The 13600-nt window shown below is 53.2% G+C and overlaps 2 protein-coding genes across 4 annotated transcripts; one reads left to right on the top strand and one right to left on the bottom strand.

Moving 5' to 3' along the window:
• Window positions 1–1504: 1504 nt before the first annotated feature.
• Window positions 1505–8678, bottom strand: SAC3D1 (SAC3 domain containing 1). Of its 2 annotated transcripts, XR_009760006.1 has the most exons (3): window positions 7359–8678; window positions 3685–4741; window positions 1505–2295 (listed from the first exon to the last, which is right to left on the bottom strand). XR_009760006.1 is itself a non-coding variant. In XM_061606153.1 (2 exons), exons 1-2 carry the CDS (start codon window positions 7945–7947, stop codon window positions 4278–4280), a joined length of 1053 nt encoding a protein of 350 aa, XP_061462137.1. In that variant the 5' UTR covers window positions 7948–8678; the 3' UTR covers window positions 2336–4277. The 2 variants fall into 2 exon arrangements, 1 of the variants encoding a protein (XP_061462137.1); XM_061606153.1 differs by lacking the exon at window positions 1505–2295 and having other exon boundaries at window positions 2336–4741.
• An 801-nt stretch (window positions 8679–9479) lies between these two features.
• ARL2 (ADP ribosylation factor like GTPase 2) lies at window positions 9480–12856 on the top strand. 2 transcript variants are annotated; one of them, XM_061606155.1, is made up of 5 exons: window positions 9480–9619; window positions 9968–10078; window positions 10248–10469; window positions 11088–11168; window positions 12395–12567. In XM_061606155.1, exons 1-4 carry the CDS (start codon window positions 9555–9557, stop codon window positions 11146–11148), a joined length of 459 nt encoding a protein of 152 aa, XP_061462139.1. In that variant the 5' UTR covers window positions 9480–9554; the 3' UTR covers window positions 11149–11168; window positions 12395–12567. The 2 variants fall into 2 exon arrangements, with proteins under 2 accessions (XP_061462139.1, XP_061462138.1); XM_061606154.1 differs by having other exon boundaries at window positions 9483–9619; window positions 10248–10410; window positions 12395–12856.
• Window positions 12857–13600: the final 744 nt, after the last annotated feature.

Here is a 13600-nt window from a genome sequence, read left to right as displayed (position 1 = left end):
TTAATAGGAGCTTATAGTTCACTCTTGGCTTCTCAGATGCTATTCTGCGACATCATCACAACCCTCTTTTTGACATTATAGCCAATATATTAATAATGTTCTGATTTCAGTTAAATTTCCCAAACAGTAACTCTCTCCCCTCCCAAACACGGCATGCAGCTTAACAATCACTGGGGCTGCTGAGAGAATGTGTGCTCAGGCCATGCTTGCGGTCTTCCCATAGATAATGGCTGGCCCCCACAGGGAACAGAATGTTGGGCTAGACTGGTCTGATCCAGCAGGGCTCAATGTCTTCATTCAGGGTGGGGGTTAAAGACATTCCTTGCAGGGGCTTGCATAAACTCTGGAAGACTACTATGGGTCTAAAGATGTAGGGGCACGAATGCTGAACTGATGCCTCTGGCTTAAACACCCAAGCAGCCCCCTGCCACTAGGTCCTGATCCGCTTGCATGGGTCAGTGCAACATCCCAACCCCATACGACTCAGGCCATGGAAGTGATCGCCTTGGGAAACAGTGAGATTAGGGTGCCTGTGTTCTCAGTGCTAAGATCTCTGGGATGGTGACTGCGACAGCTTCAAAGATTGGGTGTGGCTAGTGGGAGCCTGAGCCCAGTTACTACACCTTTGAGTCTATTACTAAGATACAGGCGGGCCCCACTTATACGGCAGGTTCCTTTCCGGACTGCCACTGAAAAGCAGAACCCATTGGAGATAATGGTGCGCATCACGTGAAAATGGCATGCAACGAGCAAAACCCCCATAAAAGCGGAACAAGCGCCTTAAAGAGGGGACTTTCCCTAATTGAAAGCCGCTGCATTAGCAGAATGCCGAAAGGCAAAAGGCCGTAAAGCAGGGCCCGCCTGTATTCTAGGTAGGGTCAGCCAAACAGCCCACTTGAGCAGACCCAAAAGAACAGGAGAGAATCAACATCGTTTTGTCCCCTGGAGCAGCCTTGGCCAACCCGGCACCCTTCCGCTGTTTTAGACTACAATTTCCATCTTCCCCAGGCAGCACAGGGTGGGGCTGATGAGAGTTGTACTCCAAAAACATCTGGATGGCATTGGGTTGGCAAAGGCTGCTTTGGAGAGTGAGATGCTCTACAGAGGCATGGCTGGCTCTCCTCTTGCAGTAAAAAGGGAATACTAAATTTCTCAAAGCAATCTGTCAACTACTTCTTTCGGTAACACCTCGAGGCAGAGTTCCACTGGCTGACGTAGCTGTGCAGAGTTTATGACATTTGCAGCTGCCAGTTTCACTTGGCATTGGAGAAGGAGCCCAGAGCATATAGCACAGGGGTCCTCGGGAAAACTGAACACACCCAACACAACTGATGTTTTGAAATCGGGGAAAAACTGCCCCAACCGTTTCATAACAAAAAATTAGAAAATAGCATCAACAGCAGCACTTATCAGGTGATAGTGGGCAAAGTGGACACAACCAAGAATTACCTGTGGTTTCCCTGAAGATACCCAACAGAATCCCAGCACCTGACTCCCTCCCCTCCCAACAAAAAAAAATCTACTTATTTATTATTGCATTTATACCCCTTTTCCTCCAAGGAACTCAAGGTGGCATACATCATTCTCCCCCTCTCCCATTTTATTCTCATAACCACCCTGTGAGGTAGATTTGGCTGAGAGGCCAACAAAGAATTTCTGCTGGCCATTTCACTTGTCCCCAGAAATATACAGAGGTTGTCCTGTTTGCCCTGCTGTTATGCATCTTCAAAAGATCTCCAACTGTTGCTTCCTCCACCAAGAGTTCATATTCCACAATCTGCTGCCCTGTGAAGGGAGAAACTGTACCCGAGAGTTCTTAAAAGAAAGTAATCCTGTCACTTTTGGAATATAGTCACACCATGCACGGCCCCCACCCCTGGCAGGCCACCTCAGGAATCAACCAATGTTCTGCTCCTTACATTGGCTAGGTAGCTGCCTTAGACCGTTAGCCACGGCCATTCAATGCTTCTGGACTTGCCAGCTCTCGCTAGCCCCAATGGTCAGGGACGATGGTCCAGCAACGTCTGGAGGTAAGAGGATCCCGAGTCATGTCCAGCGCTGCCTGCTCTGCCACCGAGTTGCTGCACTGAGGTGAAGGAGCATCCTGCCCTCGAAGGATCAATTCTGTAATCCCAGCATCCATTTGGCATTTAAAAGCTCAGCTTGATACAGAGCGGACTCCCCTCCCAGCAGGTCCCATAAAATTGCCCAAATCCAGAGGGTGTCCTTCACCGCAGGTCAAGAATCGGAAGTTTCTCCGCTGTCCATTCTCCATGCTGGGCTGAGTATCCAGTTCTCAGAATCCCAAGGAAGGAGGAGAAAAGGCATGTGTTCATTATTTATTTTATTTATATCCTGCCCTTCCTCCCAGTGGGAGCCCAGGGCGGCAAACAAAAGCACTAAAAATACTGTAAAACATCATAAAGGCAGACTTTAAAATATATTACAACAAAGAAGTCTTAAAAACTGCTAAGAAAGGGAGGTGCTGAATTCTCTTCTGTGCCACCTCCTTAGTAGGAAGTGCATCTTTGGCCGGGGTGGGGAATCTCTGGCCCTCCAGAAGTTGCTGAACTCCATCGCCCCAGACTGTTGGCCATGGTGACTACAGAAACATATGGAGTGCCATAGGCTAGTCACTACAGCAGGGGCTGGAAAACATCCCTCCTCATCCAGGAGACTCACATGTCCTGGGGAGAAAGCGGCTGGGGGTCCACATACCAGCAGTGGGGAAGGCCAAAGCATTTCCAGGGCAGCCCCCCTTCAGTGCACTGCAGAGAAGCAAAATGAGCTGCCTGCAGTGGAAGATGCTTTCTCCTCCTCAGGCAACTCACACTGCTTCCTGGCTGGACTTTGAAAAAGGGTCTCTCTTAAAACAAAGCCTGCCTGCCTCAGTTTCTCTCTTGCCCCCCCCACCAAAGACAGAGATGCTGACCTAGAGGCAGGCAGACCCTTGCCTGACCACGTCTTTGGACACTCTCGGTCCTGTTCTCCATGGCTTCTGGTTGCCATCTCTGCACCTCTTTCACTGTTGGCTTTAATAATGCACTGTGTGTGTGTGTCCCTGAGCCTTCATGATCTGCCAACACCTTCTGAATTACTTGCAAAATTTGCTCCATTGAGGGAAAATGGATGTAGAGGTGACCAAATGCGTGGAAAATGGTGCTGTGGCCGGCAGCAGCCTGGGCCACACACCACCTTAGCTAAAGCAAGGGTATGCGGGGGGGGGGGGCTGGCCAACACAAACAGCAGAATATGGTGGTAGAATTGACCTCACCATTACAGCCAACAAAGGGGGCAGAGAACCATTTTCAATACTCCCTGGTGTTAAGGAAACCAGCACAAGGGGAAAAAGATATTTGCTGGAACCTCTCTCAAATATGTGCTAGGTTTGTAAGTATAGGCTAGCAGGGAAAGGGAACCTCAAGGTGCCACAAAACCTTTTTTTTTTTTTTGCTGCATGAAACTAACATGGCTCTCTCCCCTGAAATGGTGGCCCACCAAATGTGGCTGGACTCCAACTCCCATCACCACCAGCCAGCATGATCAACGGTCAGGGCTGGGAGAAGTTGCAACCCAAAAGGAGGGCCACAGGTTTCCCACCCTTGGTTTACAATGACTTCTTTTTTTTAACCAGAAGGAAGCATTTAACTGAGGCATCTGTATGAGAGCATGAAAATGGACTACCTTCAAGTCGATCCCAACTTATGGCGAACCTATGAATCGGGTTTTCATAGTAAGTGGTATTCAGAGGGGGTTTACTATTGCCTCCCTCTGAGGCTGAGAGGCAGTGACTGGCCCAAGGTCACCCAGTGAGCTTCATGGCTGTGTGGGGATTCAAACCCTGGTCTCCCAGGTTGTAGTCCAACACTCTAACCACTACGCCACACTGGCTTTTCTAGAGCATTGAAAATGGACAGCCTTCAAGTCAATCCCGACTTATGGTGACCCTATGAATAGGGTTTTCATGAGGCTGAGAGGCAGTGACTGGCCCAAGGTCACCCAGGGAGCTTCATGGCTGTGTGGAGATTCGAACCCTGGTCTCTCAGGTACTAGTCCAGTACCTTAACCACTATACCACACTGGCTCTCGTCCAGCCCATTTCCCCATCTTGTCCTGCTGCCCATGGAGAACCAGCCCCAGTCCAGCTGAGTGAGAGGAGGAGCGCGTAGGTCACTCGGGCAAGTCTGGAGGGAGGAGAACGCTAGCCCAGGAGCCGTCCAGCCTTTCTGTCTCAAAAACACATAAGCACAGCCATGTGCCCCCCTCCCCATGTGCCATCAGCTGCAGATGCTCTCTGCAAGCTCCAACAGAGTCAACTCCCCCCGCTTCGCGTCCACAAGCAGGCAAGAACGCCGATGCCCCGCAGGAGGGCAGTCCTTGAAGGAGCCTTTTTGGAAGACCACCTCGCCCTCCACCACAGCCAAGCCCTGTGCCTGGCACAACGCAGCAGCCGCCTCCAGACTGTCCGTGGCGATCAACTGGGCCAGCCGAGCCAAAGGGTAGCGGCAGTTCCTGGCGCTGAAGCCATGGCTGAAGGCCAGCAGTGCCAGGTGCCGGGCCCTCGCCATGTGGGGGTGCAAGGCACAGCTCTGCAGGTAAGGCAGCCGCCGAGCAAGGCGGAAGAAGCGGGCAAAGTTTCGCTCCAGGAAAGCCCAGTGGATTGCCAGGGCCGTGGAGAGTTCCGGGGAGGCTCGGACGACAGTAGGGAGCTGCAAGATCTGCCAGAGAGCTTCTGGTGAGCCTGTTGGGTTGGGGGGCAGGGAGGGGGAAGAGAGAGACAAGAAGCACAAGGTCACGCAATGAACATGCCTTATAGGAGGTCAGGGGACGCTGCGGCCCAGCTACCCTCAGCCCAGGGCTGTGGAGTCGGTACGCCAAACCTTCGACTCCGACTCCTCTATTTTTCTACTGTCTGACTCCAACTCCTTCATAAATGGCAAATGTATATTAACTAGTAATAACAAATTTGCTGTAGTAAAATGGTAGCACAAGGCATTTCATCACCACCATGTGAATCATCAGGCTAGATTGATAGAACATAAAATATACTTATTTGATTAAAATTTCTGAACAAGAAAACTTTCCTAAATTCCTATGAAAGTTTTTATTTTGAAGTCGGAGCTGGAACATTTCTACCGACTCCGACTCCACCCAAAATTGCCTCCGACTCCAACTCCAACTCCAAGACTCCACAGCCCTGCCTCAGCCCCTGCCAGCGTGGCCCGAAGGCCAGGCATAATGTAGCCCTGAAACCCCTGGAAAGCCAAAGGTTTTGCAGCAGGCCAGCCTTCCAGCTGACCACCTGGGGCCTGGACTAACTTGGACCTCGTCTCCTGCCCCCCACCCCCCACTCAAGTTTTGTCCGGAGTGCGGCAAGGAAAGGTCCTCCAAAACCCACATTACGCCAATACTTTTATTAGGCAGATCAAAATGTCACAAGATAGTGTGCAAGCATTGAAGGCTTCCAAACCCATTCATCAGATTAGATGGTAAATACCAGCAAAGTGGGGAGAAAACTGCCTGATATAGCCCAGTGAAGAGTTCTGGGGAACGCAAAAGCTTACATGCTCTTCTGTGACATTATTAAGCCAAGCAAAATGTCACAATATAGCACGCAACCTTTTGAGCTCTCCAGAACTCTTCACCGTATTAGCCTAACATGGATCTTGGAGTTTTTTTTCCCCAACCTGATGCTCTCCAGATGTTTTGGACTAACACTCCCATCATCCTACTGGCTGTGCCAATCGGAGCTGCGGTCCAACCAGCTAAGGGAAAGCTGGCCAAACTTTAGTAGGATCTGGTTGAGCACATTTGCCTGACGGACACTTAGTCAACAACTAATTTAAACAGCCATCTTTGTTTTCTTGTGTTGTATAAATATCTCAATACGTTTTTCCAGTGGCCAGAAAAGCTGCACTGAAATATTTGATTAGGAGGAGAAGAAAAAGTGAAAACGTGAAAGGAGGCAGGGACTGTTGGATGGTGGTGGAGGGGCCCCAGGTGGTGTGGGGCAGGGCAACCCCCCCAAAGAATGAGTCACTTCCCCCCTCAATCCCCATTGCTAGATTCTGTGAAGGAGAGGCGCATCACACGTCCACATTGCAACTACCTACCTGTCAGAATCTGGAAATTAAAACCAGGCTCTAACCCTCGGCATCCAAACTTGGAAAAGTGGGAGTGGTAATATAAAATATACATTTATTTCTGGGGCTGAAAACTAACACATGGGGGCTCTATCCCTTCTGCACCCCCAATTTTTTTGTTGTTTGGCCACTGGAAGGAGGAAGGTTCATCCCTGCAGTTGTGGCCACTACAAGCTCTTGGGTCTGAACCATCGCGCTGCAAAAGTGGGAAGACCACCCATCCCCACCCCAGCTGACGACAGCTGTTGCATGTATTTATTTAACTGTATTTACATCCTTCCTTCCCTCCAAGGAATTCAAGGTGATGCATGCAAGGAAGCGCCTTCTGTGGAGTCAGTGGGAGATGAAGCGCCCGGGGTAGCTTCCTTCCCCAGGCCATGCAGTTCTTCTGCCTCTCTGCCTTATGGGGTTGGGTTGGCTGAGGCAGAGAGGCTGGCCCAAGAGTCGCCCCCCCCCACTTAACTCTTAACCCCCCTCCGAAGATAGACTAGGCTGAAATAAGGTGCCTAGCCCCAGGGTTCACACCCTTTTACCCACACAACAACCTTGTGGTGTAGGCTAGGCTGAAAGAGCAAAGAGAGTGGAAGTAGCCTACGGTTCCCCACCCCCACCTTTACAACAACCCTGTGAGACAGGCTAGGCTAAAATACAGTAGTGTATTGGCAAATTCAGACGTGTAGGGTCCCCTCCCCTCCCTCCTTTTTTTGCTGCTGGGTTGAGAATGAGATCCTTCACCTACCACAACAGATGTTCCTAGGAACCAATGAGCATGAAAGACAAGCGTGTTAGCTACTAAGAAGAGTCTTCTCAGTGGCTGACTCACCTCCTTTCACTCTGACTGGCTCCAATCAGCAGGAAAGAGCAAGGAAGCATGATAGAAGACTCTTTTCAGCAGCTAACACTCTCCCCTTTTCATGCTGATTGGCTCATAGGATGCTGGAATCTCAGAGACCCTGCTGGAACCCTGCTCCTAAAAATGTAAGGGGACTAAGAGCCCCTGAGACTCTGGACGACTACACCCCTGATAAAATATCATTCCTAGCCCCAGAGTTCTCACCCTTTTACCAGCACAACCTTGTGGTGTTGGCTAGGCTGAAAAAGCGAAGAGAGTCGGAGTAGCCTAGAGTCCCCCTCCGCCTTTACCTTCGCAACAACCCTGTAAGGTAGGCTAGGCTGGGCAAAGGGTGCCAGTCCCTACTCCCCTGGCCGGCTCACCCAGGTTGTAGAGGAGGAAGAGGGCCTGGAAGCAGGGCTGGGCGCGGGGCGCCTCGTCATAACGGTAGATGCGTCGGAGGGCGGCGAAGGTCTCCTGGGCTTGGGCGTGGTGGAGGTGACCGTCGAAGCGGGCGGGCGGCTCCGCGCTAAGGCGGTGCCCGGCGTGGAGCAGGCAGACGAGTGAGCGCTCCAGGAGGGCGGCGGTGGCGGAGGGCCGGGCCAAGGCGAGGCGCTGCACCGTCACGTCCAGGCTCACGGCCCGCAGGCGGTCGGCCACGAAGGCGCCGCGCTCCCAGGGCGAAACTGGGGGGTCCGCGCCGCCGGCCTCGCCCTCTTCCTCGGCCAGGGCCAGCAGGTGCCGCACGGTGGCCAAGAGCACGTCGGGCGGGCGCAGCTCTTCGGGCTGCGGGGGCGCCTTGCCGGCGGCCGGACGCGAGTATTCCTTCACGGCCAGCGCCGGCTCCGCCTCGCGCCCCGCGTCCAGCTCCAGACGGTGCAAGCGGCCCTGCCGCCGCCGGCGACAGAACTCCTCGGCTGGGCACATCCCCGCGCAGGTGCCCCAAGGGGCCGCTGCCTCCGCGCCCCCCATCGCGCCCCACGGGGAGAGGCTGGCCCGCGGGAGGCGGCGGCTGGGGAGCAAAGCGCGCAGAGGCGCTTCCTCCAAGCGGCCCGATCCGACGAAAGGCGGCGTGGCTCGGCTGCACCGGGTATCCAAGCCTTTACCCACTCCCCAGACAAGCAATCCTGGGAACTATAGTTTGCTCGCCACGGCGTTCCAGCACCACGAACAAGCTACCGTTCCCCGGACATTTTTGGAAGGGGGGGAGAGCGCCACGCGCTTTCCATGTATGGTGCGGGTGTCGCACTGGGGGGGCGGGGCCTTTGCTGCCACCGGGGGGCGGGGCGGGGGCAGCCGGCCACCCCCCAGCGGCCATGGGGCTGGGCACGGACCAGGCTGGCGCTGGCATTTGCGCCAGGGGGGGTTGCATTTGCCTTGGGCAGGGGCATTTGAAATCAGAACAAACCTGCCGTGAATTGCGCGATCCTCTACCTGTCTACTCGGGAGTACGTTATTCCACTAAAATGAAACTGGATCTTTCCGTAGGGTTGCGGTTTAAGCCGCTTTGCAAATGCGCTAAAATCCCGGATTTCTTCACTGATTTCATTTGAACCCCGGGGGAAGATCTAAATACGGGTTTCTCCCCATCACCATGAGAACCAGGAAATTGCCCATACAGACTGTGGGAGTGTCTCTCTCAACTTTTTCCTCATCTTTGTAGATACGGATGTGTCGTGAAATTCCTACTGGCCATTGGCTAGAGGAAAGGTTCGTCAAGAAAGTCCAGCCCCCTCCCTCTCCTGAAAGCCACGTGCGCTGCCTACTACTGCAGGCTCCCATGCGATCTCGGCTAGCTTAAGAGCAGAGTTCAGCAGGGCCTAGCCTGGGCTGCGTGTTTTGCAGCGATGCAGTTAATGCTAGTCTCAGGCCAAGGAGCATGCAGAATATATAGAATACACACGGACAGAAAAGCATCCATGCATTCTCCATTATTATGTCTGTGACACCCGCTGTGGCATCGACATCACGGTGACATGGGGAAAGCTCCCCAACGCCCTCCAGGGGATCCAGGCCCCCACCTCCTGCCACTCCTCCTACCGGTGGTTTTTCCCATGGGTGCCCTCTCCTGATATGTTCCAGCGTGTTGCGTACCTTGTGAGGCGCTGGTGCAGGTCTGGGGGACCTTTTCAACCCAAGGGCCGCATTCCCTTGTGAGCAATCTTTTGGAGGCCGCATACCGTGGTGGGCGTGGCCAGGGGAAAAACTTGCAATATCTGAACAAGGTGGTTTATAACAGATGCTCTTGGAGATCACTGATTCATGGGGTCGCCACCATAAGTCGTAATCGACTTGAAGGCACAGAACAACAAAGCGCTGTAATGAAAGCGAACCGCTTGGACCTGCCCTGTTATACTTACTTTTTTTTTTGCATCGATTCCTGTGTTAAAAACACCCAAACAGAACAACGGAGGGGGGGAATAAAGCCCTGCTGCCCCGCATATGGAGGGTTTTAAGAATGGCGGTCGGAAGCGAGAGTTGTGCAGAGTCCTCTTTCTGCCTGCCTATACCTCTTTGGCCGAAAGAGGCCCCGGCCTTCCTGTTCGGCGTGGGCATCCCTCCGCGTGCGCGCGCCCGCGATGGGGCTGCTCAGCATCCTGAAGAAGATGCGGCAGAAGGAGCGGGAGCTGCGGCTGCTGATGCTGTATCCTTCCGCGCGTGGGGGGGGAGGCAGAGGGAGCGGGGAGGCTGCGGGGGGCTCCGTGCGGGACTCTGTACGCCTCCTCCGAGCGGGGGGCCGGGGATCGAGCAGCATTTCAAGGCTCACTCGGGTTGTTTTTCCCCCTGAGGCTAATGGCGAGACGAGCTGGGAGCGTGGAGGGTGCTTCTGTGCATGTGCAGAGTGCGGCCTCCTCAAGCCCTGTGCAGGGGGAACCAGCGCGCGTGTGTTGGCGGGGGCTCCCGGGCGAGCGGCCCCCCGTTGCCCGGCCGGTCCCTCCTCCGCCCTTCCCGCGGTTGTGACCCTTTAACTCCTCCACCCCCGCCGGGTCAGGGGCCTGGACAACGCCGGCAAAACGACGATCCTGAAGAAGTTCAACGGCGACGAGATCGACACCATCTCGCCCACGCTGGGCTTCAACATCAAGACGCTGGAGCATCGCGGGTGAGGACCGGCCCGACCCACTGGGCGGCCCGCATCTCCCGGCCGGAGGGGGAGGAGGAGGAAGGGGGGCTGGGGCTCCTCTGCGCCCCCCTCCCCCCCGCCTTGACTTCAGCTGCCCCCATTCAATGCCCCCCTTTTCTTCCTTTTGCAATGGGTCTCCTCTTTGCAGGTTCAAGTTGAACATCTGGGACGTGGGGGGCCAGAAGTCCCTGCGCTCCTACTGGCGGAACTACTTCGAGAGCACGGATGGCCTCATCTGGGTGGTGGACAGTGCCGACCGGCAGCGCCTGGAGGACTGCAAGCGGGAGCTCCAGAGCCTCCTGGTGGAGGAGGTGGGGGCCAAGAGGGGAGAGGAGGGGGGGCTCCCTCCTCAGTGGCCCATGAAGCCAAGGTAGCCTTGGCCTTGGGCTCCGGCTGGCCTTAGCGCTCGCTGCAAGGGTTAACCCTGGGGGGGCATTTGGGGCAGTGCGCGCAGAAGATCTCAGATTCCGGCTCAAAGCAGGATTGGGAAAGCATCCTAGAGACCCATTGCCAGCCCAAGCCCTCCAGATGTGCTGGGCTACAACTTCCATCAGCCCCAGCCAGCACTGGGAGTTGCCCTGGAAAACTTCTGGAGGGCACCGGGTTGGGGAAGGCTGGTGTAGACAATCCTGGCTTAGTGTCCCACCAGTCTGACTTGGAGTAAATCAGCTGCTTATGTGCCATTTAGAATTATGAGGACTAGAATCTTTTGGACCACCCACACTTCACATGCAGAAGGTTCCAGAACTGTGAGAACAGGGATCCTTATTGTTAGGACTGTCGCTCAGTGGGAAGAGCACATGCCAAAGTTCCCTGGTTCAGCCCCTTGCATCTCCAGACAGAGCTGAGAAAGACCCGTCTGAATGCTGGCGAGGCGCTACCAGTCAGTGTAAGCGATACTGAGCCTGATGGCCCCACTCAGGTGACTTGGGGCCGGGCTTCTTCCTAGGTTACTTGCTTCTTTCACTGGTTGTTTCTCTCCGAACAGCGCCTGGCTGGGGCCACATTGCTCATCTTTGCCAACAAGCAGGACCTGCCCGGGGCCCTGAGCTCCACCGCCATCCAAGAGGTGAGAATGGCCGGCTCCCTTGCAGAGAAGGGGATCCATTTCCCACAGATAGGGCAGCTTTGGTGTCTGGGTGTGCTGAGGACAGGAGGGTGTTTCTAATGGTTTAGAGTTGGAGAAGTTACTTTCAGTTCAATTTATTTATTTATTTATTTTTATTATTATTTAATTTGTATACTGCTTTATATTTCCAAAGAAGCCTCTAAGCGGTTTACAGTACAATAAAAAAATAACAAAGACAATATAACAAAATTGGGCATTTAAAACATACAAAACATTTCAAAAGGTCCGGTATACGGATAATAAACGTCAGATTTGGTATAGGTCCTACAGGATTATCAAGACAAACACAGCAGAGAAAAAATACAACCCTATATGGACACAAATTGTGCCCTTTAAAATAAGAGTATAACTCAAGTCGCAGATAGTTAAAAATATGAGCAAATTTAACTGTGTTTTTTGGAGTTGGAAAAACTAATAAACACATTCTGGGGGTCCTCGCTACATTCTAGAAAGGTCTGCCTACCACTTTCTTCATGGTATTTTCGAGGCCAGGTGAAGATCTGGTTATGTCCCTGGCCTTCTAAACTTAAAAGTCATGTTTTCAAAATGCTGTTAGTGTTTAAAAACACACACACAGACACCAGGGCTCTCAGTGTTTGAGTTCTGTTTTATTCTACAGTCAGAGCTGCCAATTGGGGGGGGGGGTTCTCCATTAAAAAAGATTTTTTTCTAATGCTGCATTTTATCATCTTTCTTGTACTTTAACAATATAGAGTTTCATTCTTTGTTCTGCATCCACCCAGAGAACAGACATTGATAGGCAGCCTGTCCAAATCCACTAAGTAGGTAGACAGATAGGACCTGGACCAGGCAGCCAACGCGGAGTATGGCTTCTCCCTTTGCTTTTCCTATGGCAGCCTTTGCCCGCCTGGCAGTGCTTTCCAGATGTTTGGGACTACAACTCCCATTGGTCTCAGTATCACTAGGCCATGCTGGCTGAGGCTGATGGGAATTGTAGTCCCAAACATCTGGAAGGACACTGGCAAGTTAGGCAAGGCTCGTCTACGGGGTGCCAGTCCTGAGCCTTCTCCAGATCACAGGCTGCTGCCCACCACTTCAGGTGAGCTTGGTTTCAAGGCCCACCTTCCCCTTCGCCCGCACGTGGTCTTCCCTGTGGCCTGGCAGGAGCGTTGCCCTCATTCCTGTTTTTCTGCCCCTCTCTCCAGGCCTTGGACCTTGACAGCATCCAGAGCCACCACTGGTGCATCCAAGGCTGCAGTGCCTACACTGGCGAGAACCTGCTGGCGGGCATCGACTGGCTGCTGGATGATATCTCTAGCCGTATATTCACAGCGGACTAAGGGAGGGGAGGGGACAGGTGCACCCCCACCCCACCCCCTTCCACCCCCTTTGCATGGCTAGTAACATGAACTTTTTTTTCTCGAGGTGGCTACGGGCCTTGTTTTCTTTTTGTCTTTTGTCAAAGAGGGCCATGCCCTATCCAAACTGCTCAGCTGTAGGCCAAGAGTGCCACCCAGCCACCCCGTGTTTCTGCTGCAAGTCCTTGTGTTCGGGCCCCGCCTGTGGGGGGCAATGAAAGTGTACGTCACGGTCTCTCCACCACCGCCGTTTGCTGTACGGGGTTATATGAAGAACAGATACTAATAAAGCTGTTGTTGTGGTTCAAAGGTATGGCAGGCTGATGGCTTTCTAGGTCCTGGAGCACCCTGGTCTGTTGGCATGGGCAGCTGTGGGTACCGCAGCCTGGTGCTGGTGTAGAAGGCAGCCAGTATCCTGTGCTTGTGTGATCTTGCTGGAGCCTTCTCACTTGCTGCCTAGAGGGAGGATAGCCAATGTGGTGCCCCCCAGTTTTGGTAGACTCCAGCTGCCATCAGCCTCAGTGCAGCCAGCATGGGTAGTGGTCACTCCGTTTGCAGGAAGCCAGATTTCGACTGGACATCAGGAAGAACTTCCTAACTGTTAGAGCCATATGACAATGCAACCAATGACCTAGAGAGGTAGTGGGCTCTCCGACACCGGAGGCATTCAAGAGGCAGCTGGACAGCCATCTGTCGGGAATGCTTTGATTTGGATTCCTGCATTGAGCAGGGGGTTGGACTCAATGGCCTTATAGGCCCCGTCCAACTCTATGATTCTATGATGGGAGATGAAGTCTAGAGATCACCATATTGGCTTCCCTTGGCCTAGAGAGCCAGCCACTCAGCTTCTGCAACATCCCATTTTTTTCCTTGGACAGGGGAGGGGGAGGGGGGAATTACCGTTTGGGTTTGACCCAAACTGAAATCTTACTATGCGGTCCTATTGTAAAATTTGTGGCCTTAGTTCAGAATTTAATTTGCAGCATATCACTGCTTGTTTACTTCAAAACAGATGAAGTGGTGTATCTAAATGCATGATACATGCAAAAGGCT

This window comes from Rhineura floridana, chromosome 22 (assembly GCF_030035675.1).
Source record: "Rhineura floridana isolate rRhiFlo1 chromosome 22, rRhiFlo1.hap2, whole genome shotgun sequence".
NCBI lineage: Eukaryota > Metazoa > Chordata > Lepidosauria > Squamata > Rhineuridae > Rhineura > Rhineura floridana.
The sequence above is the reverse complement of the archived record's forward strand: the minus strand, read 5'-3'. Positions and strand labels throughout refer to the sequence as shown.